At 35.9% G+C, this 26,476-nt stretch overlaps 4 protein-coding genes and 1 pseudogene across 4 annotated transcripts; 1 reads left to right on the forward strand and 4 right to left on the reverse strand.

Annotated features, from left to right (window-relative positions):
- On the forward strand, nt 1-1,491 carry LOC140770631 (uncharacterized). The gene is made up of 2 exons (XM_073111885.1): nt 1-580; nt 666-1,491. Exons 1-2 carry the CDS (start codon nt 1-3, stop codon nt 1,277-1,279), a joined length of 1,194 nt encoding a protein of 397 aa, XP_072967986.1. The 3' UTR covers nt 1,280-1,491.
- A 2,016-nt stretch (nt 1,492-3,507) lies between these two features.
- Nucleotides 3,508-12,232, reverse strand: LOC140770111 (actin-related protein 2/3 complex subunit 1A-like). The gene is made up of 15 exons (XM_073111113.1): nt 11,927-12,232; nt 10,743-10,828; nt 10,000-10,076; nt 9,790-9,884; nt 8,718-8,787; nt 7,831-7,900; nt 6,765-6,838; nt 6,618-6,660; nt 5,598-5,679; nt 4,928-5,016; nt 4,746-4,831; nt 4,468-4,528; nt 4,115-4,221; nt 3,956-4,014; nt 3,508-3,868 (listed from the first exon to the last, which is right to left on the reverse strand). Exons 1-15 carry the CDS (start codon nt 11,994-11,996, stop codon nt 3,819-3,821), a joined length of 1,119 nt encoding a protein of 372 aa, XP_072967214.1. The 5' UTR covers nt 11,997-12,232; the 3' UTR covers nt 3,508-3,818.
- Nucleotides 12,233-12,783: 551 nt separating this feature from the next.
- Nucleotides 12,784-14,966, reverse strand: LOC140770112 (auxin-responsive protein IAA10-like). The gene is made up of 5 exons (XM_073111114.1): nt 14,564-14,966; nt 14,101-14,375; nt 13,881-13,983; nt 13,599-13,660; nt 12,784-13,129 (listed from the first exon to the last, which is right to left on the reverse strand). Exons 1-5 carry the CDS (start codon nt 14,902-14,904, stop codon nt 13,071-13,073), a joined length of 840 nt encoding a protein of 279 aa, XP_072967215.1. The 5' UTR covers nt 14,905-14,966; the 3' UTR covers nt 12,784-13,070.
- A 3,582-nt stretch (nt 14,967-18,548) lies between these two features.
- Nucleotides 18,549-21,741, reverse strand: LOC140770632 (3-ketoacyl-CoA thiolase 2, peroxisomal-like; annotated as a pseudogene).
- On the reverse strand, nt 21,614-25,832 carry LOC140770270 (3-ketoacyl-CoA thiolase 2, peroxisomal-like). The gene is made up of 14 exons (XM_073111367.1): nt 25,699-25,832; nt 25,394-25,470; nt 25,239-25,323; nt 24,992-25,118; nt 24,812-24,910; nt 24,661-24,728; nt 24,431-24,538; nt 24,270-24,347; nt 23,503-23,635; nt 23,331-23,427; nt 22,865-22,988; nt 22,677-22,785; nt 22,025-22,108; nt 21,614-21,929 (listed from the first exon to the last, which is right to left on the reverse strand). Exons 1-14 carry the CDS (start codon nt 25,792-25,794, stop codon nt 21,820-21,822), a joined length of 1,395 nt encoding a protein of 464 aa, XP_072967468.1. The 5' UTR covers nt 25,795-25,832; the 3' UTR covers nt 21,614-21,819.
- Between the last annotated feature and the right edge of the window lie 644 nt (nt 25,833-26,476).

Genomic DNA, 26,476 nt, shown 5'->3' on the forward strand with positions numbered 1-26,476 from the left:
ATGGGGGACAGGACCCAGCATGAGATCAGCCTACTGGAAGAGCTTGATCTCGTCCAGAAGAGTAAAGAATTCCCCGAGGCCGCGAGCCGCAGCGGGAATGTGTTCTGCCACTGGAAGTGGAAAGTTCTTGATTGCTTTCACGGCGACAGCAGCCGCGTCCGGCGGTCACCGTACGTGGTGTGGCTCCAAGTGCAGCAGATATCCGGCTTGCCGCCGGTGATGGAAGGCCGGGTTTTGGTTGTTGGGTGGAAGACTAAAGGGTGTAAAGGGGAGCACACACTCCCTGTTCATGTCTGTGAAGGCGCCGCCACCTTTGATGAGATCTTCTTGCATTCCTGCAACACCGACATCCGATCGATCTTGAGGAGTTTCACCATCTGGGTCTCGTTGGATGATTCACCAGCGTGCGATTTGGGTACCTTCCAAGTTGATCTGAGTGAGTTCATGGAGGTTAACAGTTTGAATCCGAAGTTTGGCGGGAAGACCATGAGCTTTGTTCTTGGAGGGGTAGCTAATGGAGGGAGACTAAGCTTAAGTGTCTATTGTAGATTAATGGAGGAAGAAGCCCATGATTTGTTTGGTAGGACGATTTTTTTTCATCAATTCTCATCTCCAATATATCTGTGTTTGCTATATATCATGCTAACTTTGTGCAATAAATGCAGCGGAAGAGCAGAGCAAGACTAAGTGCTTCTCTTGCCTCCCAGATCTTGCTTGCCTAAAGAGACGACATCCGACGGTTTCAGCACGAAGAGATCGGTCTCTCCGATCCGATCATGGCTTCATCACGATCGAGAACTTGAACGACGAGTTTCAGATGGATGATGAAGATGGAGGCTTCATCACAATTGAGAAAGGAGCTATATCTTCACGTTCTTGGCTGCCGCCATCCGATAGCTTACCGACCACCGATGACGAGAACAGTGAGCCTGTCGACGAGAAGACTTGCTTTGTCATGGAGCTCAATGAGAACTTTGATGTGGATGGAGTGGAGGATGAGTTTCTTAACTTGTTGGAGGAGAAGACTTGGAAAGGCAGTGAAGTTGAGCCATGGAGGAAGGGAATGGAAGGGAGTTTGAGTCTAACTTTGGATCTGAGTCTGGATTTAGATTTAGATTTGGATTTGGATTCATTGATAAAAGAAGCAGAGATTGAGCTCGTAAAGGCGGCGCAAGTATGGAGGAGCAGAGTTGGAGGTGCACTACTAGAGAAGGAAGAGTACGAGGAGCTGATGAAGAGGTGGAGAGCAAAGGAGAATTCTTCTTCAGGTTCTCTTTGAAGTATGGCTTTGCTAGTCCAGTCCAGTATGATAACACTAATCAAATGTTACATTGTAGCCATGGACACATCAACTTGTTGTTGTTATTTGTCATTCATGCAATATAAATATGATGCTGAAACAATAAGGGAAGATCCTAGAATAGAACTCCAAATGGCATAGAAACATCAAGTTGAGTTATTTAGAGTTATTTATCAATAGATGAGAGTATATAATTGTTCTCAGGCTGTTGCTTAAGCTATAAGTTCTCAATAAAATGATGAATGCTTTCAATGCTTACAGATGAGTAGAGATTACTTGTGTTGAATATAGAAGTGAGACATATTGCAGCATATGTTGTGAGCTTATCTTGTGAAGAATAAGATAATGCTTTCAACTTTTTGTATCAATGGCTCATTCTTTCTTTCTTTCTCTTGGACAAAATAGTTAGATCTATTTGTCAGTGATCTCGATTTTAGTTTTGACGCAAATCACAGCTAGATCTGAGATTTTTTTAAGTAGAGAAAGTACAAAGCACAGTAGTTGAGTATGCTTTTGGCATCAGCAGTACTATTTATTGTTTCCAGCGTTGATTCAGACTCCATTCATGTACTGATTGAGAGCAGTGCAGTGCAAATTCTGATGTTTAGGCAACCACACGAGATTGTAGTGGAGGCATATGCTGTGGCAGGAATGGTTCAAAATATTCATCCCTTATGAGTGCTGGTCATCTAGTCAGTCATCCTATCTACCAATAACTTTTTTTGTTTACTCACAGCAACTGTTTACAGCATCATTTTATTTTTCCTTTTCAGTTGACTACTTACAAGATCAGAAGCCAAAATGTTTTACCAAACTACCTAGGGGTGAAAACGGGTCGGATTAACTCTGACCCGACTCTCTATCCAATCAAATTCGAATAAAAGATTTTTATCTGATTTGGATACCGGTAGAATTTTTGAAAAAAAAATTCAGATACGTATTCGGATACGGGTCGGATATAATTTTTTAATTCGGATACGAATATCGGATATCCGTTAACCCACATATTTTTTTTTTGAATGATTTACAATTTTTAGTTTATGTATTTAAATAGCGAATATTGAAACTGTTATTAACGATGTGTTACAAATTATTTGTAGATATTACGTTTTCTAATTTTATATGTTTTTGACATACAAAAATTTAATTTTCTTGAAACTCTTAATATTTTTGTATTAATTATGTCTAAATAAAATATCATAATTCGTTTAAAATTAGACCCTTTAATATTCGATCCTCTATTTGAAAATTATCCATATTTATTTAATTAAGATATGATTTTAAATTTTGTTATACGTCTAATATCCATATCTAAATCCATATCTGGATTAAAAATATAGATCTGAACATCTCACCCCTAAAATTAGCTCTTCCAAATATTTATTTTACACGTCTAATGTATCTTAAATACAAAATTATGTGTGTTTGAATGCCGCTCCAATCATTGATGAGAGAGAAATTTTTATATAACACGTTGATGTAATTTACGATTTATATTTCAAAGTCAAAATCAAATTTGATTATATAAAAATTTCTCTTTAAAACATAAAAAAATAGAGGATTTAAAATTTTCTTTAAGTCATTAATTGGGTTTCAAATCTTATATTTAGGTTTTAAAATAAATTATACGAATAAAAATAAATAGGGGCAGACTCGAATAGTCAAATACTCAGCCAAAATGTGCAGACTTCAGTCCAACAAGGACTACATTGTTAAAAGAACACAGGTAATTTGTAACACAGTACTTTGATCATCCAGTTTGTTCCTGTCCATAAATGAAGCATTTAGCATTTCATTGACAAAAGAAAAATGCAAGCAATCATCTTTTAGACCATTAGGCTGTGATTTTGCATCTACTTCACTAGAGCTGTTAAGTAGAAAACATCAAACTACCAGCCTAAATGTGCCATATTCTCTTTCAGGAAAGGTCACTCATCCATTAATGCAAACTGTTTCTGTATATTAACTGCAAATGAGTCATTAGATAAATTATAACTTGGTTGTAGAAAGTGAAAACACTGACCTTATTATACAGTTGGAGATCAGCCTCACAAGTCCTCACCTGTGACATTGTACTCAGAAAGAAAATGCTCCTTTCTTCTTGCTACAGCATATTGACTACACCATGTTCAATGGTATAGGCTATGAAAATAACCAGACATAAAAAAGCACTAATTTCATATAGGTGATCTTGAAATCTGAGAATCTGATATCAAATCTATCAATTTTCCCAATAATGGGATAGTTTTGCTGTACAATGTCATAAACACCAAAATTTTCATTTTTACTGCTTACTGTACTAGTATTACACATGGACTGCAAGTCAAATACAACCATTATCAGTATTATATTACAATACTTCTGACTGAATAAGCTAAAAATAATAACTTTATAATGCTCTGTGTACAAATACAACAAAAAAGAAATTCATGACAAGGAACCCCCGAATGCTCTTCCCTTTTCCCTTCTCTTCATTGCCTCCATATGCATCAGTAAGATGGGTGATGGAGAAGATCTTTTATCTAACTTCTTTATCCAATTGCCAGACCACTATTTTACCATCCATCCCTATAATACAAGATGCAACGTTCATAAAATTTGGTTTATGTAAAAAAAAATGGTAGAGAAAGATGAGAATAAATCAATTCCCCTAACCTGAAGTGCTGAAACGATTCACAGTGGCGTCACCTGCTTTTCTTAAGGGTACGATACAACTGAAATATTCAGTTTAGACAATATAACATAATCTCAGTATCGGCATTAAAAGAGAACGAGAAAAAACAAGTAATATGAAGTGCTCCAAAAGTACCATACTTTATGCAATTCTCATGAGCACCACCCCGAGGCTTTGACAGTTCAACAGTGTCATTGCTTGTTCCTTGCCTTGATTGGCCATACAGCTTCCCAAGAGCTTCAGAGAACTGAAATATTACAATTCCTTTGGTTACTATTCTTCTATCAATGATTTAGAAGTTTACTCTTTCATCTTTTTTACCCTTTCTTTTAGTTTTTCCAACTGGTTTTTGCGGGGTTGTGGAGTAGGAGCATAAAGAAGCAATTATATGATACAATGTAAATGTTTTAGTATAAGGCAATTAAAAATCCTAATATCTTGCCTCAGTATGGTCCACATAAGAAAAGGTTTAAACTGTATATATTAAACACACCTGTGAACCTTTTGAAGTTGACGGAGCTACTTTCCTCTCATCCAAGTATTTGACAAAGCTCCTGACATGAAAGAATAGAAAAGGAACTTGAGCAAGTTATCAACCAATTATGTGAAGAAAACAAGCAAAACCAGATGCAAGGGGAGCAAAGTGCCTGTAAATACACAACCATCTATGCATTAATGATTATCTTAATTTGATCTGCAGCATGAAAATCATGCAGAGAATTTGGCACTAAGATGAGCACTAGTTGTTTTTCATGAAATCCCATAACTTACCATAGTCCAGTTTCATCTGCAGTGAAGACCAAAGGATTGCAGTCAAATCCCACGCCAATGACCACCCTCTCAGAAAGAAAAAGGATCTGAAAAGTTTATTTTAGGTGAGCATATAAGCAGACTTCATACTTATCAGAACTTTGAAGGTATAACGCTAAGTTGCAAAGAGAATGCTGACCCACATCACGGAGAGGTAGATCTCGCAAGGCTACATTTTGTGCAGAAGGAGAAGACTCGACGTCATCAATGAAATAAATCATAGAGTTGTGACCTGACAGTTAGATAAACATAAATGTAGTCAATCTCAGTCAAATAATGGGAAACTACATTATGAAACCGATCTCTGAAAAAAAAATATATATATGAGACAGAAGATACTAATTGCAGTTTCAATTTCATTGTAGATAGTCAAGTTTACTCAATAGAAACCTATTAGATATATAACCCTTAGATATCCCGAATCAAATATTCTCACAACCAACTATCCAGTTTAAGTGATGTTCTGCACATTACAACCCTTGGAATAAGTACATGATAGTGCCTAAAGACATACAAATTTTTTGAATGACAAGTAACCAGTGAAAATACAAATGATCAAGGGGTTCCAAAAATTTAAGAGCAATATGAGATAGATAGGTAAATTACCAATTAATTTTTGCACCAAGGGATTGAACGGAGCCCCAAAATTTATCAAGCATTATAAGTGCACAAGCATATTCAAAAACAGGTCTACTATTACATGTGATTTGTTAACATTGTCCTTATGACAAGACAAGGATGAAAGACTTTATCAAAATTTATGGAATACAGTCAACTGTAAATCAATGAAAAAGAACTAGAGAAAGACCAAACCTGCATAAGCTAAGGTACTTCCATTTGGAGACCACCTTACACCAAATGCCCAAGTAACTGACAAATCAAGTTGTGCAATTTGCTGCTTTCAAATGACATAAAATGTTAGGTGAAGATCAATGACATGAATGACAGCTTATAATGAAAGATGCCAAAGTTCCTGAAAAGAATGATATAAGATAATATCATCACAAGCATATACCCTGTGCAAAGTTCCAAAACCAAATTAAATTATCCAAAGGAATGTAAGAATTTAAGAACCACTGCTTGATCACATTAGATACATTGAAACACTTCATGAAGAATAAAAAGATTGTCGAAAAGCATTAGCAATTCTCTCTACATGGTCGTAGAAATTCGACATTTTTCTGGAATCAATTCAACATGCAATGCTCACAATCACAATAGTCTGCCTTCCCTTCAAAATAGTAGATTGGACAAGTAGAATGTCCTTAATCATATAACTCTGAATCAAATCCACCCCTGAATGAAAAGTCTAGAAAACAATTTAAGGGAATGAAATCTACCATATACCTCTAAACAAGAAGTACAGAAAGTAATTGAAAGAAGGATGCCATGCTTTCTTGATTAAAGAAGAATAGTTCCTTCCAAATACCTACCTATAAAGGGGAGATCCTTTGCATTTTAGCATCAACATATAACAACAACAAGAACAAGAAGCAATCCCAACTATTTGGAGTTGGCTAAATGATACTCCATTCAAGACTATTTAATGAAATGTTTTGCTACAATGAGTGATATCATGACTTTTCTTACAATTTTTAGTATCAACATATAGCCAAAGCGAATAGCTTAAAAGATTGTTACATTTTTCCATCTAGCAATTTGATTCTGGGATTTGCTATCATGTGCAACAAACCACCAAAACCTAAGATGATTTAGTGCTTGTAATAGATTTGGTTGGAAAAATGAAACAGGAATGCTCTGGGCAAATGCCACAAGGTTTGGTTAATTAGCATATGACCTGAAAATAGCACAGAAAAGTAAAACATATCTAACCTCCCCAAACTTTATATCATTAGAAGAGCTTGCTCCAGACTCCCTGATTATGAGGACACAAGTCAGCAAGCTAGATAAATATCGTATATAAGTATAAGACAAGAATATCCTTCAGACTTCTTGAGGATTATCAGATATTGTACTGACCTTATATCTACACCCTTAATATAAGTGGAGAAAACTCTGCATTTACCATCAGTTGACGTAGTTGCAAGAAGGATCTGCAGAATAAATAGAAGAGACAATATCAAAACTAATCAAACATATATTTGCTCACTTTGGCGCAATAGTTAAGGAAAAGCACGAAGGTCAATTTTTACTTTGTAATGTATCTAATTATTAGAATTTCTTTTTATGGATATGTTAATTAAAGCTGAAACTAGATAATTATCTACAAGCTTATGAGTTCAAAGGTAGATATGATACCATACTTGATTAGTGGCCCATAACCATCATCCAAAGGATTTGTTTTCCAAAGGAAGATAATTATTTAGTGTTAAAGATCACAAGAGCTCGCTTGCAATAGTTCTCCCGAAAGTTAAATTTACTATTTGTCAAAAAGTTTCCCACTTCAACAGGCTCAATTTATGACTTCTAAATGAAGGTACATCAATAGTTTCCTTTTTGGTTAAGGCACCTAGATTCCAATTCCCTAACTCTAGTTTTTTCAATTTCTGACCCACGTCATTATATCTATCATACAGCTCGCAAATATTGCCATTACCCAAGGACAAGTTTGTGGAAATTACGTTTCATGCATTGCAAGATTCTGCTTTGGAACATTGACAAGCCCTATTTTTGTAATTAATCATTCTTCGTCCAAGTTTTTCCTGCATTACCTGAATATTCATTTAGTTTTGCTTTACTTCATTTTCATCTTTGACATCTTACTGTATCATTTCTTCTGCTCCAAATCTGATCTTCTCGGTCTTAAAGGTATGCGAACTTTCATATATTTAAGAAGGCAATTATCAAGCCACTTCTGAGTGCAGCAACACATTATATGTGAAGTTGTCTATCAGAATGTCCAGAACTGTACCGATATTGTTAGCATTTCTTCACGATACCAATCAGATTGACCATGATTGACAGTAAGGAAATAGAAAAGATAGTTACCATATCTTCCAAAATGGTCGTTATGTATGAATGTTGATACATAACTTAAGATAAAAATGTATAAGATGAACTAAAGATGAGAAAGAAAGAAACTTACATTGTTAGGATGCCAAGCGACACATGTCACAGAAGAATTGTGCTTTTTCCTGATTAGTTTACTAACCCACCTGGTGGAGGAAACAGCAATATAAAGTATGCTAAGTTAACTCCATTGTAGTTTGAATCGAAAAGTTATATACTTATATTCCCACCTGACAAATTTAACAAGGTGAGTCACTATCTGAGAAACACGTAGTCACATCGCAAAGAAGGTATTGCTTATAATGTTTTGGTTAAACATCTGGGCACCACAAATAGACATGGAAATAGAAAACTATCCAGTTTTTAGACTTATTAAGAAACAAATTAGGTGTTATATTTTCCAAAATGTAGTTTGAGTATGAAAGATCAGTATTTTGATTCCCATAAAAGGAAATACCACATAAAAGTAACTTTCCAACTGCCACATGAACTAGCTAAACTAAAGCAACCAATATAACTCTGAATCATAAGAACAAATTGAGACAGATGCCAACTTACAAGGCGCAAGTTAATTTTAAGAAACTACTAGGTAAGCTACCCTATTTGAACGATAATCTTTGCAAGATTATTCACTTATGTGCCTCATGTATGAAACACATCAAAACCATGCATGTAGTTGCAATTACATAATTATAAGTAGAATGTTAGTTGTTGCAATAATATCGATCTTCACTTTTAGGGATGCAATTTTAGTTACTTAGACAAAAATGGTCTCAGAATCATCAAGAACCAGAAATGTTGCAAGATTTTGGTGTAGAACCACACCCATGTATATGACTCAAGGTTACTTCAGATTATGCCAGATTAAATTGATTAATTCTTCTATATATGCATGGCAGAATGTAAACTATATGCCTACAAACATTAAACGGAAATAGAGGAAATATATTAAAGGCCAGTTACCAGTTATTCTCTTGCTCATAGTAGCATATGCAAACAGATTTAGCTCCACTACCAACAGCAAACTTGTTTTCTGAAAAGGATGCATAAACTAATAAAAACATACAGAAAAGAAATAGGTATTTCAATTCAAGCAGCATGGTAAGTTAATCATTCAGCCATATCCTAAAAGTTGATTCTGCTACTTATAACATGACACAAGAAACCTATTGCATTAAAGTCTCACCACTCATCTGCATTTGTTATTTTGTTATTCGAGAATCCACCAGTTTTATGCCATTTTTCTAGGTTTATCTATCAATACATAACAAAACTGCCATTATTATCTATGACTAAGTTAAATACATTCAACCTTATCAACATAAGCATACATAGTTAGGAAAATTTTGGCTTAAATATTGTGCAACCTTAAGGTTATTAAATTAACATGTAACACTAGATGTGTACCTCTTTGTAGACCTACTCATGATACTTCTACAAATGATATTACTTTATGGTAGTACTCCAATTATTTTGGCATTGTGTTATAATAGCATATGAAACTGCAACAAAAGTCTGATGTTTGATTTAAAAAGAAAGGTCCATAAGCTACCTCTAAGTTTTTCCACTAACATGCCAACTAATTCCAAATTGTTATACAGTGATGAAACATGGTTGAGATACCATAAGCCCTCTCTTAGTTATCAACTCACAGTAAAAGCCCATACACAGTTTGAGGTCACCTAATTTTAACCTGTATCACCATGCTAATCCTATTAATATTTCTTTCCCAAATAAATTGTGAAGGAATATAGCAGCTAAACATAGGGCCTCAGCATAAAAAACTAATTCATCTCCAAGAAACGTAATGGCTTAATGTTGTTCTAGTAATTAAATACCATTTATTCAAGAGAGCAGAAAGCAAGATAAGTAAACAATTAATATGTTACTCAATCAAAATAGGCATACATACATACATACATATATATATATATATATATATATATATATATATATATATATATGTCTTAGAAGTCAATAATCAAACATACTATTCATGATACAATGATCATATCCATCAGCTTTCTAAAGGTACCTTTAGGACTCCACTGAACACATAAAGCAGCTCGGTTTAGCCTGAGAATGACAAGAGTAGGTACCCATTCAGATGCTTCTTGGCTCCAAACATATCTGCAAAAAGGACAAGAAAAAATAGGCAGAAAGTGGGTTATCATATCTTGTTTGTAAAGAGAGCGGGACTATTAGAAGTACAGATCCCGCATGCTATTGGCAGGTGAATACTTACGAATTTCGATCATGTGACACTGTAACAATTTTATTCGATCTTATGCTCCAGTCAATACCAGATATAATTTGATCATGCTGCAAGACATAAATGAATTAGTAATAACTCTGTTTCTTTAAAGAAATGCCTATAATAATATAATTTATATATAAGCAGCTAGTCGAATGTTTCCTTTCTTTGGGGTATTGACATTCTTTCAGAGTACAATTATTAGCTGCTCTCACAAACTTTGGATTTCTAAGACTACATTTCCAAGTCAAATCAGAATCACGCTAGACGCAGTGGAGATGAATCCAAAATAATAAGATCGCTTAACAAAGTTAGGCATTTTAAAGCAAAATCTTAATATCTTTATGCCTCACCTATATAAATAGCAAGTTTGGAAAAGTAAAGTCATTCAGATCATATAGGATATTTAAGAGGTTATATGCACCAACCATTTATAGATTGTCAGTTATCTTATAGCATATCTGATGCTTTAAATAGTTTCAGGACAACACATATTGAAAAGTCATACTTGAAAACATAGATAAGAGTTACGGAAACACAAATTACAACTTAGAGTTTCTACATGATCAACCTATCTTGTTTTATGCAGATCTCCATTAATAAAATTATAAAATTAAACAAAAATGGAAGCCAACGACAACAAAAATTATACATTTAAAGTCACTAATGTGCCATCTAGGCCAACTGTAACATATGTTACGCCATTAAAGAAATCGGCAAGAAACTAGCATTACCTTGTAAAGAACATGTACTTTCTCCCACTTGTCTGTAAATAGTTTATAGATATGTAATTCACTATTGTTCGGACAAAATGCAATCACTGCAAAAGAAAAAGATATCTTGTTTCAGGATAGTAACTAAGAATGAATCTAATTATTGTGTAGACAGAAAATGCCATATGACAGTAAATAAACAAGATGTTCTATGTAGCACATTAATTTGAACACAAAAATATCAGGACAAAAAGAAAGCGTTAAGAAGCATACTAAAATAACACAAAAAAGAAGCTGGAAAGAAGGAAATAAAGTAAGAAATCAATAATGTTCTACATGAGGTTCTTTCCATCCTGAAAGCAGTGAGATAGTTTGTATATTCCGTACTATGAGATGCACTAGAAAAAGAACATATATCTCCACCAAATAAGCGTTTTGCATGTAAGCTCTGTGCTTTCCAATCCAAAGAATTATTCAAATCCATAAATCTACACGAGGCTCAATAGAGGCAACAGCTACCCACCTAGAAGTAAATCATATTCCAAGCCAAGTTAGACAAGGAGTGGGACTTATTTAGCATCGGCACTGTAGTTCACATAATTGATTAGACATATGCAGAAGTTTGGGCGGCACAGAAGGCACTGCAACTCCAGGTTATTTCTCCTTCCAAATAACAATAATGTTGACAAGCTCAACATGAAAAATGGTTCCCAAACCTCGGCCTGAAACTCTTGTAAAGACAGAGACTCAACGATAGATTGGTTTCCCTTGGACGATACAAATCTCCTTCATTTTTTCTTTACCTTTTTTCAATCTTAGTGCTTGTACCCTCCTTCATAATTTTCTCCTCCTAATGCCATCTTATTCTTATTTCCTCTGCTCTTCAACGGATAGTACATAAATTTGATTGCTTTTTTACTTCATATCAACAAGATAATTTATAAATAATCTGTCATCGGTAGATCCTTTCGACTAAAGATTCCACATTCTAGAACGACAACTTCTAGCATTCTTGGCTTCTTTCTTCTCGCACAAAATTAGCAATCTTTAACCAAGAGAAACATAAATCATCAAGCATGGATACAGATGAACGTACGATTCTGAGATCTACGATCTCTCATTAAAGGAAATCGAGATCTCCAAAGGTGGATAACACACAACACACACACACACAAGAGAGAGAGAGAGAGAGAGAGAGAAGGTACTGGTTTGATCGGGGCTCCATGCATGGCAGGTGATGCACTCGGCGAATTGATGCACTGCGACCGCGGCCATTGCTTCACCGCGGTCTCCTCCTCCCCTGCCCTCTCCTCTCCTCTCTTATCCTTAAGTTTGGGAGAATGGCGCTGAGGAGTAACAGATCGAGATCGAGATAGAGATCAAGATCGAGATCGACGAGGGTTAGGGAAGGCGCAGAGAGAGGGAGTGAGAAGGGAAAGCAGCGGAGGAACAACCTCGTTTCGTTTGCTCAAGCGTGCGTTTCCTAATGCTATTGTGTTGACTTGGGGAACTCCTTGGCATCCATTTTTGTCCTTATCGTTTTATTCGTATTTATTAGTTCTTCGTTAAAGAAATTATATTCGCTTTAATTCCCTTTTCCAATTTAATTTTTCTTTAATATTTTTTAAGATTTCACTCTCCTGATTAATGTTTTAGTTATCTATTTCGCCTAAGCTTCCATTTAATAGATGCCTCTCCTCTCCTGGCAATTAATTCCCTTTGCATTGATATATTTCTTTTTATCCTTTCTCACATTAATGCTCCATAATTACAATAACTTTTTGAGTGCATAAATTGCAATTTACCCCTGTGATTTAACTCGATTTTGAGTTACTACCCCTAATTTCCCTGGAATTGAGAACTTACTCTATTGCTGAACCTTTCTGTTCTCCTTAAATATATGATGATAGAAACAATACTTGCTACAAAAGAATCCAAAGTTTTCATTATGTGATTTTGCAACACCAGGCATCATGGATTATGCAAAAGCAAGTCATCTCTCAAAACAGTGGAGTAGAAGCATAGATATTTACAATGATGGAAGCAGAAGGAAATACATGAGTTATAATTTTGGAGCACTAAACTACAGCAAAACATATTGGTGTGACTAACAAATCACCCATCAGTAGGAGCACATCCCAATAATGGGGAGCACCAAGGGGCAAAACCAGAAAAGAAACAAACAAATGTACAGCAGTGTGAGCAATCTAAAGGTTGACAAAAGAAAACTTGCTCTCATTTATATCTCTTATATATATATATATATATGTTCCAGTCTTTGCCTCCTTTGTGTGCCCAAGTTCTGGTTGCTTCATCTCCTCTGGGATTAGCTTGGTTGTGATCTGGCCTTTAGGAAGGCTTGCTTGCTATTAAACCAACAGACTTGCCAGAAGAGTGAAACCTTGGGGCTGCAGAGGTAGCTACCAAATTAGAGAATCATAGGTGCAATAGAGAAGGAGTCATGATATGCTGAATGAGCTGAAGAAACTAATTTTTATGATATGCCATGTCTTTTGATGCATTCTCAAACGAATTGTGCATGTAATGTAAATTAATCAGAGATTCAGAATCACATATGCTCTCTCCTTTGTGCGATTTGGTGCCTACTGAAGGAGCCATGCTATGACAATTGAATTAAAGCTGCTATTTTATGGCATGGCATGTTTTTTGATGCATTCTTAAATGAATCATGTCAATGATAAAATGCAATCAGAATCACATCTCTTCTCCTTGAAAGATAGGCCAGCTAGCAAGGATGAGTAAGCGCCAATCCGCACCAGTGTTAAGGATTTGTATTACAATACCCAAGTTAGCATCAATCCATCACCAAGTAAACTAAGTAGGACTATAATTGTGAGAAACATAGTTGGGACTTACTAAGTCCGCTAGCCTCAAAAGTCCTCATGATTCTAAGTCTCTTGACGGTGTCCAAGAACATTCTGCATGTAAGATTGGGATATATTAGTCACAAAAACATTGTATAAGAAGTCAAAACATAAGGGAAAGAAAAATACGAATCAAGAGCTGAATGTATCAGATTACAAGCTAGGTGGATAGAAGTAAGAACATCCATCACAACTATAAATTATTAGCTAGTTTGATACTATTATCAATCATTGGCAAGTTCTGATGCCAATAGAGAGTGGGAAGAAGGCTTACTCCCAGGGGACATCTCCAACCAGCATCCAGTCTCCTTCTCTGTCTTCATAAGTGAGCGCAAACCCTGAGGATCCATCCAATAGTTTCGAGGCCTTAGCAGTATCTGCAACATCCAAACTTATCAATTCAAAAGAACCAATCGAAACCATTCTTTTTTTCCGCTTTTACTCCTTTGAATTAAAGATCAAATCTTTGCATGCAAATTAGAGCAGAGACTTACGGAAAGAGGAACCAGGAGTAATGGTTGGCTTAAGAAACATGAGTTCAAGGGACAAAGCAAGGCTTTCATAGGATTGATGGGCACTAAGGTCCACCTTCCTGCCAATAGGATCTCCGTCCATATTAACCTTGACAAAGAGAGAAGAACCCACCAAGCTTCGCGCTTTCTTCTCCCCATTGCTTTCCTTAGAGATGTTGCTAATGTTATCCTTGGATAGGTTGGATAAGCTATTCATCCTGAATGATCTTATAGGAGGCCATCCCACTACCGCCTGACTGCTTCCCAAAAACAAAACAAACAAATAGAAATCTTTCAACATTAATTTACTTAGATTGATGACTAAGAATTCAATGCTAGCATTAAAAATTTTGCATGAGAGAAAAAGAGAAACAACAAGTGGAAGAATAAAAGAGAGAAACTAATTGGAGATTTGGGGGACTGAGGGGAAGGAGAAAGAGCTCACCTGGGTGGGTGAGAGGATCCAATAGCTCTCTTGTTCTCGGACACCGCGGAGGCGGACGACGAGGAGACGGACGAGTTCGGCGACGAAACCGGCGAGGAGCGCGACTTCGCGGCCGGGGAAGGGAAGTCCTTCGCCGTAAGAATCCGACATCCCATCCCTAACGGCGCCGACTTCAAGGCGGTAACCTTCTTCCCCCCCAAACCCAATCTTAGCTCTAACTCCTCCTCCTCCTCCTCCACCACCACCACCAGCAGCTGTCTTTCTTCCAACTCCTCCTCCACGTCCGCCGTCATCGAGCCCGACGAGGCGACACCCCCGGTGAACTCACTGAGTCCTCTCATATCCCCTTCTCTCTCTACTCCCTAGTCTTTCGTCTGAGCTAGTGAAAGGAGAGCGGAAGAAGAGAGCGGTGACGGGATCCGTTTAAAGCACGGGGACTTCTGGGCCTGGGTGTACTATCGGGTCTAAAAGCGAAGGGTCCCGCCTTAACCGCACCCGCCATTTTCTTAAAAACGCATGGTTGGCTCTTTCTTGGTGGGGTCCCGCGTGGGTGGCAAAGTGTGTCTAAACAAAACGGTCGCCGAAAGATACCTACCCTTAAAAAACGCTGGTTGGACGAGCGGTGGTGGGACCAATCCAATTACCACGACCTGAAAACGCCAACAACCTCACAGTAGCTGCCACGTGTAAGATTAATCATAATGGAATGTTTACGTATGTCTTCTTGCCATGAAATTTCTTAAAAAAATAAATAATAAAAATAAAAAAGTCTTAAATTCTTCATCATGTTATATAATAAACTATTACAGATACTAAAAGAATTTATTTATGAAAAATAACTGATCAAAGATACCAAGATTATGGTAAAAATAATTAACAAGGCTATGCCAATATAATTTTCCCTTAAAAATATCCTCTACCACCATAATCAAGAGGTTTAATTTGATAAGCATTTATTTACCCGGGATTAATGTGCTTGGGGGGAATAGAATAATTGTGATATTAGTGGTCCAAATCAACCAGCTAAGGTGTTGTTACCTGTGATGTTAACCTATTCCTTTTGTAATTGGACAGGAGTAAGCAGAAGAAAGATGATGTCTGCTAAAAGACTAGTGTGCAAGAGTGGGAGGCTGCTCTGTCCATGTACTTCCATAATTAAATCATTTGGTTCTATTTTAGTAATAAAAAATATATTAAAAAAATTAATTTTAATGTGTCTCAATCTTTAATTTAGGTTAAAAAAAAAAGAAGAAGTAATTTTGATATTATTTTAGATAATTTTGTAGTCTATTTTATTTTACAAAAAAATAAAAAAAGGAAATGAAAAAGAATCCAAAATTATTAACGGTTTCAGAGACAAGCCGACAGGGGTGGGGCCCGCGATCTATTGTATCACGTGAGAACTGTTGGCTCACGTGAGCCGACAAGTACGAGCACTGTTTGGATTTGTTGGGATAGTTCATAATTAAATCTAAGAAGAAGTAGCTTTAGAGTCCGAAAAATTATGCTCGTAGGATCGCTATGAGATATCCACGATGGCCGTCCGATTGAATGGTCGTACGATTAACTTTATGCGCGTAGATGGGAGATAGAATCGGAGTAGCCATCGATATGCGGGCGGCGTCGAGGAGGAGGGGAACAGGAACAAAGCCACCGCCCAATGTTGGGGCCCATCTTAAGATTGATGATGAGCCCAAGAAAGGCACACTAATTAAAGTTTTCTTTTTTTTTTAAAAAAAAGTATTTAATTTATTTTGAAATTTAAATATAAAATTTGGTGTATTTAATCACGCTAGTGAAACTACTGAACTGGACAGTAATTTTTAAATATAAGTTATATTATTATTTGTCTTATGTGAAAATTTAAAGTTGGTTGATAAATTATTTTAAGTTTTAATTTTTTTCTCTTTTTTTTTTGTTAAGAGCTAGCAGTTTATTTAGAGACTTTTAAATTTGTACATAAGTCGCTTAATTAGAAATCGACCGCTTATAATTGAAAGTTGCTATCCGGTTTAGGAGTTAACATATTTAATTTCCCATTTAAATTTTAAAAATGTGTTATAGATGCGTGAAGAAGAGTTTGGAATTGCACTAATTATCTTACATTTATGGATTTATTTTTGCCAAAAAGATCTTTGAATCCTTAGTCGTTTGTTTGGAGTTAAAATTGTTCTGTCAAAATATATTTACGCTCTTTTTTTTTTAGAAAAGATACTTAGTTACCTAATCTATATATATCGAACTATCGACATGATTTATAAAAGAATTAAGAAGTATTTAAATAACACATTACTTTTTAGTGTCTTTGAGGTATTTATAGCCGGATTACTCATTTTTTTTCTATAATTTTTATATTGTAAATAAAAAGGATTAGGTTAGAAACAGTCCGAAGACATGATATTAATTTTAAAAAATCACTATAATATAGGATGTTGTTATCGGTTTCTCTTAAAAATTCTAAAACTATGTGCTTAATGTATTAGGAAGGATAAGCCTTTTTTTTAATGTCATTTTTGTTAGAATATAAAATATCAATATCGCCGTACTCTATAACATAAGATTTTACAATCGGTAGGGAGTTATCATAATATCAAGATAAAAGTTTTGAGTTCTTATCATGTTCGGCATATCTGTTATTTAAAATATAAAGTTAAAAACTTTTTCAAATATAATATTTGTCACTATAATTTTTAAAATATCATAATTATTTTAAATCTAACTAATCACAATTTAAACTGAATTTATATAATAAAAAAAAAATACTATTTTGTATAAATTGCTTAAAACAATTTAAAAGCTATCTAATATTAGATAGATATCATTATACAAGAAAAGAAGGATATTAAGTTTTGCAAGAAACATATATGCCATATATATTTTGCACTCTAATTTCAAGAAATAAGAGTATTTTAGTCATTAACTTTAATAACTATCTATTAGGAATATTATGTAAATATTCTGTCAAAAATCAACCAATAATGGCAATTGTGAAAGAGTCAATAGACTCTAATGGCAGTTCTAATATTTAAAATATATATATATATACTGACAATTATGATATTTTTAAATACTTCAGCAACAATCATGTAAAGAACCCTGAAATATAAATCTCTGCATATTTCATTCAAGTCTATTTTCTAGACTCATCAAGATGCTTCAAACTTAATGAGAAAGAGTATTTAAATATAAAAAATATTATTTTTTTGATCATTTTTAAGTTTTTAGAGTAGTTGATAAGTTAACAGTCTTGCCTCAAAGTATCGAATTCTCCCCTTAATCTTGTGTAATACCATTCCTTGTTCTTGAAGCAAGACTTCTATGACTTCTCTCTCAGGCCAACGATAAAATGCGAATATAAAGTCCAATTGCCTACAAGTTTACAACAAGAGAGCATCAAAAGATGCAGGAGTTGCTGATAAATTTCAGGAATATTCTTTCTGTCTGCCTTCATTTGCATCCTCCCACTAAACAAATTAAGCCAAAAAAAGTGCAAGAGAACATCCCCCAGATATAAAACACAAACACACATGTAAAAGGGAATAAGATTCTCTCATTAGGACTCTATCTATTTCTGCACATGATACAAGGAACTCAAGATGTTTCAGTTCATTGAATTCCACTGGCTTAATTTAAAAGTTATACCCATATTCTGGCTGTGTAGCTACTCAAAAGGATGGATTGGAATTTTCTCTTATACTTTTATCTTCTCTGTTATAGGACTAGGTTATGAACACACACACACACACAAGTGGTTATGTTATCTTTTATCCATATGAGACTGTTATATATGATCATGAATTACTCTCATCTGCATACCTAGTTGAAGATTTGGAGTACACAAAAGCATAATTTCAGTTGATGGCATACATTATCCAATTTTATTTCATATACTTCAGAGTCATCTACCAAATGCAACTGGCTTTACCAGTCTATGCTAGCTTAATGTCATGGCATCATTTGGCAGTAAGTTGTGAGACAGGATACCTCAGGGATCGATTATTTCAACACCGCCGCCTCTTTCAAAGACGGCAGCAGCCCCTATTTCTTTAGCCTGCATATGCAAGAATACACTAAATTCTAGTTCAAGCAATACATGCATGTATTCATGAGTATGAATGTTTGTGAGAGAGACCTATTGGCATTGTAACAACACCATATCTGAAGCCTTTTCCCCTATGGTTCATTTCATTTAACAGAGCTACAGACACAGCGAGTGCCGATGAATAAGAGAAAGAAGTATCAAATTCAAACCAAGTAGCCACATCAAGATTTGGATTCAGTTCAATTAAAATAATATTTGTGTGCTATATAACATTCTAGTTTTGGAATCCAAGTAGAACATGTATTTATATTAATAAAGGATGTCACTACTCATGCAATGTGATTAATCCTTCTTGCTATTCTTTGTTATCATGTAACTTATAATTAACACAACTACTAATATTTCATTTAGAACAAACAAATAATTTCCTAAGATAACCTTAATTGCATTCAGAAAAGTCTAATAACATATGCGGAAGAACATGATAAAAATCAAGGACCTGTTGCACCCAATGGATGCCCCAGAGCAATCACAACGCCGTTTATGTTTACTTTAGCATGATTCACCTGCAGCTTATTGCAACGGTAAATAGATTGGGAGGCAAAATCTTACACAACAGGAATGTTTAGACGTTGATGCAGTGCGAGATAATAATGCCAAAACACAAGTAGTGTAAACATTCACCTCATTTAGATCAAAGAGATCAATATCTTTAATCAGAAGATCAGCACATTTTACTGCAGCAGGTACTGCAACCGTAAGAACAGGATCCACTCCAACTGCAGCAAAGCTCCTAACAAGAAAAACCAATAAAATCTAGATTGATAAAACTCACAGCGGCCTGATCTTGTTCCTTCAGGGTTACACCAAATCAATATGCTACATTATCTAAAGTAATTCCCAAAGGTAATTGACAATCCTCTGCTTGCCTGAACAAACTTACCTAAAGCATTAAGTTAAACATTATAAGAGAGTTATCTGCATATTTTCCTCATTTGCATGTTATTAATGCATTTTGGATTCTTCAATCCGTCCCAAGATACTGAATTTACTACTGGAGATTCTAAACCAGCACCAATTCCTTCATTTATTAAGCAAAATGGTGGACTCAGCGAGCTATAAAGTAAGTAAACATGAGAGTCTGAGACAAAGTGAGTTTTCAGGGAAATTTAACCAATGCCATAGAATCCAGATTGTATAGAAGCTGCAACATCAGCGATTGCTTGAAGTCTGGACAAGCATTGACGATTCATAGTTCGAACAGGAACAGTTTCTGTATGACCATAGAAGAGATCAAGAAAAAAGGACACAATTCATACCAGGTAAGGAAGTATAAGTACCTGGGAAACCAGCATAAAAAGCTCCTTTTTGCATTTCAGTTGCTCTTTGTGCGTCTGGTGCTAGGTCTGTACCAACCGCAATATCGCCGACTTCTACTGGATTCAGTTTAGTCTTCTCCAAACTTGCCTGAATTTAAAATGAAAAGTATAAGAAAAGGAGCAGAGTGGGTTATCCTTAAATTAGATAAACCAAAATATTATGTAGCATATACCAAATTTACTATATAAAAGCCAGTAGTTGCTATGTCATATTGACAAACCTTGAGAACAGCAGCTAGTAGGTCCTCAGGATATGCATCTTTGAAACCTCCTGTGCTTGCCTTGATCAAACTTAGATGATCAATGTCGAAATACTATTTCTTCAGCACAATCCTCTTTGGTTTCATGCATTAGACATTGCCAACTTCGATAACGGGCAATACAAGACAAGCATAACTAGGAATTAAATAAGAGGATAAATTAGTCCTAATGAAAAGAAGTTTATGGGAGAGTGATTAGGATTCCTCCAAGTTTGCATCCTAGTGGTAACTAAAACAAATTTAGTAAAACACATCTTATGTTCAAAAATAGAAGAATGCATACACTACACTCTAATTTGGTTGGCAGAGATAAAATTAGCTATAGAATTCATCATTAAAGAAGAAGACTCATGCAACAACAACGAGCATCGTCTCCCATTAAAAGGCTACTCTGGTATGCCATGCCATTCTCGGAGACACAAACAGAAGCCTGCACATAACAAAGAAGAACTCTCATCAAAACAAGCAAGAAAGAAGGAATGTTTTATCATACAAACAGCAGTATCTACGCTGAGAAATGGATTACCGAGAGCGATGGTGAATGATCCGAGGAAGGCGAAGACCGGTGGTTGGAGGTGACGAAGGAGGAATCCTTGCCAGCTGATGGATATCTCCCTCCATCATTCTCTGTATCATAGAGGAGATGAATGGGGTTCCTTTCATCTTCTTTTGGTTTGTAGAAGTGGCGGGAAGCGGTTATGTTGTTATAAGAAGAGCGGTCCGTATGCCCGCATAGTATTTCCCTGCGGTTAAAGGGATAGAAGTACTTTTGGCAACTATTTTCTACTGTGATCTTATCGCCTTAATCTTACGTGGAGACAGTGGAGACAGTGGATGAGCTGGACTTTGCCACCTGTCCTCATCTTTAGTGTCTGATTTTATTTTTTATTTTTTTATTTTTATTGTGGCGGCTGCTCCACTCAGCTTTTATCATTAAAAAGCCCGAATGCAAAGATTCGACCCTCTCTAAAGACAAAAGTTTAACTCTCTAAATACAAAAATATTTAAATTTCGTCAAATTTGAACCAACGTATTAAGTCTCAAAGTTCATTTAAAAATATTTTTTCAAACCATCATGCTACTCATCATAATCACCGCACTACCGAACTATTAATCAAGTCGCTTAATCAACTCATAAAGTAGTTAGAGCCGAAAATATCCTATTAAAGCTTGAAGTTGCAACGGAGGTGTTTCGGGTTAAGAGAATGGGATGGTTAGAATAGATCACCAACCATTAAAATTTGGATTTAAAGTTGGAATTTAACAGTTTGTACATGGATAAAAAGGAATCATATGAACCAACGCTGCAAACTTAATCAGAACTCGTAATCATTTTGCTAAAAGTAAACTCAAAAGGACCTCGCAGGAGTAACGTCAACATTCCAAAGGCATCTAGTATGAGTTTTCATTCATTGTTCATTGTTCGAATTTATAGAAAAAGTAAACAATCAATTTGCATCATCGAAATCCATAATACACCTACTTTAGTAACGCCATTTATTAGAAAAGAGCTACTAACTTCTCTCTTCTCTTTTTCCTGAGAGAGAGAGTTATCGTGATGTTCCTAACTTAATTCTACATGGCATCCCTAGATAGAAGGTTGTGAGATTGTAGCTTCCGAGCATTGGACAGTTCATCAACCCCATCTCCTCTTTCAAAGACAGCTGCTGCACCCATCCCAGATCCTACAGGCATGAGATAATTTTATAAATCATCATCTACAACATATATGAGAGAGAGAGAGAGAGAGAGAGAGAGAGAGAGAGAGAGAGAGAGAGACCAATGCACATAGTGATCACTCCAAATCTGCAATCTTTTCCCCTTCGTTTCATTTCATTCAGCAGAGTTGCCACACAACGGGCACCTATAAACAGAATAAGGAACCATATTTACTAGTTCACCAGGCAGAAGTGAAAGAAAGGTGCAGGACAATCTCTACTAGTATATAAACAATAACAATTTAGTCTCTGAAAGTTGACGACATGTTTAAAGGGCACAATCCAACTTCTCAAAGGATTTACTCATTTATTTAGTCCCACCAAATCAAGCAAAATCTAACTTGATCAAACTACATGGTGTGGGAACATCTAGTATGAAAAATGATCTATTCTGTACTCTAAATTCACTGAACTTGCAAGAGAACAGCATGAATCTTAGGTCGAAACAGAAAGAGCTTTCCAGATTGGATATATAGGCACATTGAACTATCACACATCCTGATATGTCCTTGCTATATCACACAAATAGGCATACTATATCTCTAAGTTCAATACTTGTCTATGTCATGTTTACTTACCTTTTGTATAAGACAATGGTATAATGTCACCATGCAACACAATGGAAACAACTATTAATGCAACATCTAAAGAGAATTAATGTCACATAGAACATACGAGATAGCCGAAATAATAGAAAATATCAGTAGCAACTACCTGTTGCACCCAGAGGATGTCCAAGAGCGAGTGCACCTCCATTCACATTTACTTTTGCTGGATCCAGCTGCAGCTTCTTGCAACAATATGTGAACTGAGATGCAAAAGCCTGCAGAGAAGATAAGTAAGTATCAGACTCATCAGCGCACCCAATAATAAGATCATCACAGTCACCACCCGATATTTACTTCATTTAATTCAAAAAGATCAATATCTTCAATCTGAAGACCAGCAGATTTCACTGCAGCAGGAATTGCTACAGCAGGACCAACACCCATAACAGAAGGATCCACTCCAACTGCAGCAAAGCTCCTACATAAAATGGCATAGATGAATTAATCTTATAACCTCGGCAAATGCCTTTCACTGTGGGTACACATTATATTACTTGTGCTCAATCACTTGAGCAACAAGCAGAAGTGCAAAGCTTTATATACTTGCCAATTAGAGAATAGCTCAAGAAAACTGATCTCTTCAGTACTACGAAGTAAACATGAATCACTACTATCTTCTTGATGCTATCACGACCTGAAGATAACCTAACTCGTAGATAATCTAAGATAACAAAGGAGTAAATAAAATAATAAACAAAAATACCCTCATGAATCATGCATGCCAAGAATGACGATCATGTTCAATAAGAGAGGTTTAAACCTGAAAACACCAATTATAGGAAGTCCTTTCCTCATTGCTACATCTCTCCTCATGAGAAGGACAGCTCCAGCACCATCACTCACTTGACTTGAATTTCCTGCATAGTTTATGAATATTATGACTATACAGATACAGCTCCAAGATAGGCCATATAAAAGAAATTCCAAGATACCAGCAGTTGTGGTCCCGTCCTTCTTAAATGCTGGTTTAAGCTTTGCAAGTCCTGATAGTGAAGTGTCTGGCCTTATTCCATCATCAACAGAAATAGTAACTTGTTTCTCCTCTCCAGATTTTGGGTCCACAATCTACAGGAACATATCATTGTATCAAGCAGCAAAATCCCCCAAATGAAAATGCTATAAGGATCATACTGTGTTTGTCAATTATCTCACCCTTGCACTTAGAAGTACCAACAAAATCACCCTTTATAACTTCTAACACCCATATAATAGATATTTGGTTCCTCTTATATAGTTGCACATAAATTTCCCCACTGCAACTGGATTCATCTGATATGATGATTGCATTTCACTGAAGATGAATTTCATTTTCATAATCCACACCTCTTCTAGTATGGATATATAAGTGTTTCTTAGTGTAATTGCATCTCAAACTATCCCTCATGACTCTCCTGAATTTTAGATATTAAATTATCAGCAGCTCACCAGTTATTCAGATCTAAAAGTTATTGCTTAGTCATGATAGCTTTTACAAATTTTCTTTTCTTACCATTTCTATTTGAGATATGGCAACAATTATCTATTAGTGTGATAGCATTTGAGACTTCCTAATCAAAATTAAACTATGTTGATTGATTGGTTAGTGATAACCTCTCCTACATCTTAGCCACACAGATTACCATGCATGAACTCCATTTATCAAACTAAGATAAAAATGAAAATGAGACTACATCACAAAAACACTTAGCTCATCATTTACCTTTGTGGTCACAGGAACTATCTCATCTTTGAATTTACCAGCGGCAGTTGCTGCAGCTGCCCGCTTATGAGATTCAACCTGACCATGGAGTTACGATAAAATAAATACTTTCCCCAAAAAGTAAAAACAAGACTAAGGTAATCAGTATCGATGTAACTTACAGCAGCCTGATCTTGCTCTTGCCTGGTAACACCATATCGATGAGCAACATTCTCAGAAGTTATTCCCATGGGAAGAAGACAATCTTGTGCTTTCTGGAACATGTTTACCTGAAGCATGGAGTAATGAAAAATGAGAAGTGAACACAGAAAAACCTGAAATCATTTCGGAAGGACAAAAATTTAAGGCTAGCTGGTAGGAATCTGGAAGCCAAAATAAAGCACAAGCTTACTTTTGGATTTATGGATCCTTCCCAAGCAACAGAATTTGTGCTCATAGATTCTAACCCAGCGCCAATGCCTGAATTGATAAAGAAAATGGTAATCCAGGAGCTCAAAAGTTAAAATAATCATGGCAGAAGATAAAATAAGCGAAAATCTCACCTATATCATAGAAACCAGCTTTTATAGCAGCAGCAACATCAGCTACTGCCTGAAGACCAGACGAACATTGGCGATTCACAGTTCTTAGAGGAATAGTTTCTTGTACATCAAAGAAAATTATTTAGTATCAGATATAATAGGTCATGCTTTACTTATGTGAAATAGAGAAACAAAATTTACCAGGAAAACCAGCATAAAAAGCTGCCATTCTACATTCAGTCGCTCTTTGGGAACCTGGTGCCAGTACTGTACCAACCACAATATCACCAACTTCATTTGGATTTAATTTGGTTTTGTCCAACACTGCCTGATCAACATTATAATGCAAGTGTAATGATAACCCGAGATGCATTTCACACACTAAACTGAAGTCATTCAAACTTTATAATAGAACAAGACGTACAGACAGAAACTGAAAGTCACAAACCTTAAGAACAACGGCTAAAAGATCCTCTGGATACGTATCCTTGAAACCTCCTCGCTTCGCCTTGCAAATTGGAGTCCGGTAAGCACTGTGTAGCACAGTAGGGAATAAGAATAAAAACCCGTATTAAAACATAAAAGGAGATCAGAAACACTTACGCCACCACGACAACATCATCTCCAAAGAAAGAACTCCTCTGGTATGCAGCACTATCTCCAGCAGAACAAACCGAAGCCTATCCAGAAATTGGAAAAGAAAATCCTTTCATCAATCATCAATAAGGAGATCAGAAATCGAAAAATAAAAAAACGAATAAACAATCGGATCCCCCAAGGTCATGAATCTGAGACAGAGATCAACTAGTGACAGAAGCAAGACAATTTGGACCCTAATCCGAAGGGGGAGAGAGAGAGAGAGAGAGAGAGAGAGAGAGAGAGAGAGAGAGAGAGAGAGAGTATATTACCGAGAGCTGAGAGGTATCAACCGAATATGGTGAAGAAGACGAAGAGGTGAGTAGGTGGTTGAGGAGAACTCTCTGCCTATTGATCGCCTTCTCCATCGCTCTCTCTCTCTCTCTCTCTCTCTCTCTCTCTCTCTCTCTCTCTATATATATATATATACGTTAGAGAGCTTTAATGTTCGGAAGCATACATACCATGTAAGGAAATTTTGCGTTTCACATCCTTCATTCACAGATTTTATTTTTCAGGCCCTGAAATTTTAGCAATCATATATATAGAAACACCCTACTATTTCAAAGTAAGTAAATTAAAGAATCTACAAAAAATATTTCAATTTTTCAAGAAGAAGAAAGAGGAACATTTTCGCGCAACCTCGAGGTGCTTAATGCACATATTACATAAAAAACAGGGGCAATTTGCAAATGCTTGAAAGATAGGTTATATAATAAATCGGCTTATTCTGAAAAGAAATTTTATTTTAGTATCAACTTGGAACTAATTTGGAGGAGAAAACGTTAAATAAAATAAAAACTATAATCTAATCGTCCTTTGTGCACAATTGCTTCGATGTGGGGGCCTCTATTTACATTTTTGAAGGGTCGAAAATGTAATTATGCTAAAATAATTATTGAAAAGGATATGAGTACGGAAGTGTGAACGGCTCCAGTGGACGGATCCGGGACTCGTGGGGCAACTGGGAAGACGTGCTTATGACGCAGACTCTTTCGCTGTTTGGTGTTTCATGGAGCACAGCTACGAGCTCATCACCTGCGCACGCCG

The sequence above is a fragment of the Typha angustifolia genome, chromosome 11 (assembly GCF_048772165.1).
Source record: "Typha angustifolia cultivar Huaian chromosome 11, ASM4877216v1, whole genome shotgun sequence".
Classification (NCBI taxonomy): domain Eukaryota; kingdom Viridiplantae; phylum Streptophyta; class Magnoliopsida; order Poales; family Typhaceae; genus Typha; species Typha angustifolia.

Bases quoted from the DNA above. Each gene is read 5' to 3' on its own strand.
- LOC140770631 (XM_073111885.1), top strand. From the start codon at position 1: ATGGGGGACAGGACCCAGCATGAGATCAGCCTACTGGAAGAGCTTGAT. The intron at 581-665 runs GTAGGACGATTT...CAATAAATGCAG, and splicing joins AGAAGCCCATGATTTGTTTG to CGGAAGAGCAGAGCAAGACT.
- LOC140770111 (XM_073111113.1), bottom strand. From the start codon at position 11,996: ATGGCCGCGGTCGCAGTGCATCAATTCGCCGAGTGCATCACCTGCCAT. The intron at 8,788-9,789 runs GTACCTTTAGAA...CATCCTTTTCAG, and splicing joins TGTTCAGTGGAGTCCTAAAG to AAAACAAGTTTGCTGTTGGT. The intron at 5,017-5,597 runs GTTTGGTCTTTC...TCTAACTGTCAG, and splicing joins AAGTACCTTAGCTTATGCAG to GTCACAACTCTATGATTTAT.
- LOC140770112 (XM_073111114.1), bottom strand. From the start codon at position 14,904: ATGAGAGGACTCAGTGAGTTCACCGGGGGTGTCGCCTCGTCGGGCTCG. The intron at 14,376-14,563 runs GTGAGCTCTTTC...TTTGGGAAGCAG, and splicing joins GGATCCTCTCACCCACCCAG to TCAGGCGGTAGTGGGATGGC. The intron at 13,130-13,598 runs GTAAGTCCCAAC...CTACCTCTGCAG, and splicing joins TTTTGAGGCTAGCGGACTTA to CCCCAAGGTTTCACTCTTCT.
- LOC140770270 (XM_073111367.1), bottom strand. From the start codon at position 25,794: ATGGAGAAGGCGATCAATAGGCAGAGAGTTCTCCTCAACCACCTACTC. The intron at 24,911-24,991 runs GTAAATTTTGTT...TTGATGTACAAG, and splicing joins TTTTTATGCTGGTTTTCCTG to AAACTATTCCTCTAAGAACT. The intron at 23,428-23,502 runs GTATCTTGGAAT...TAAACTATGCAG, and splicing joins GGACGGGACCACAACTGCTG to GAAATTCAAGTCAAGTGAGT.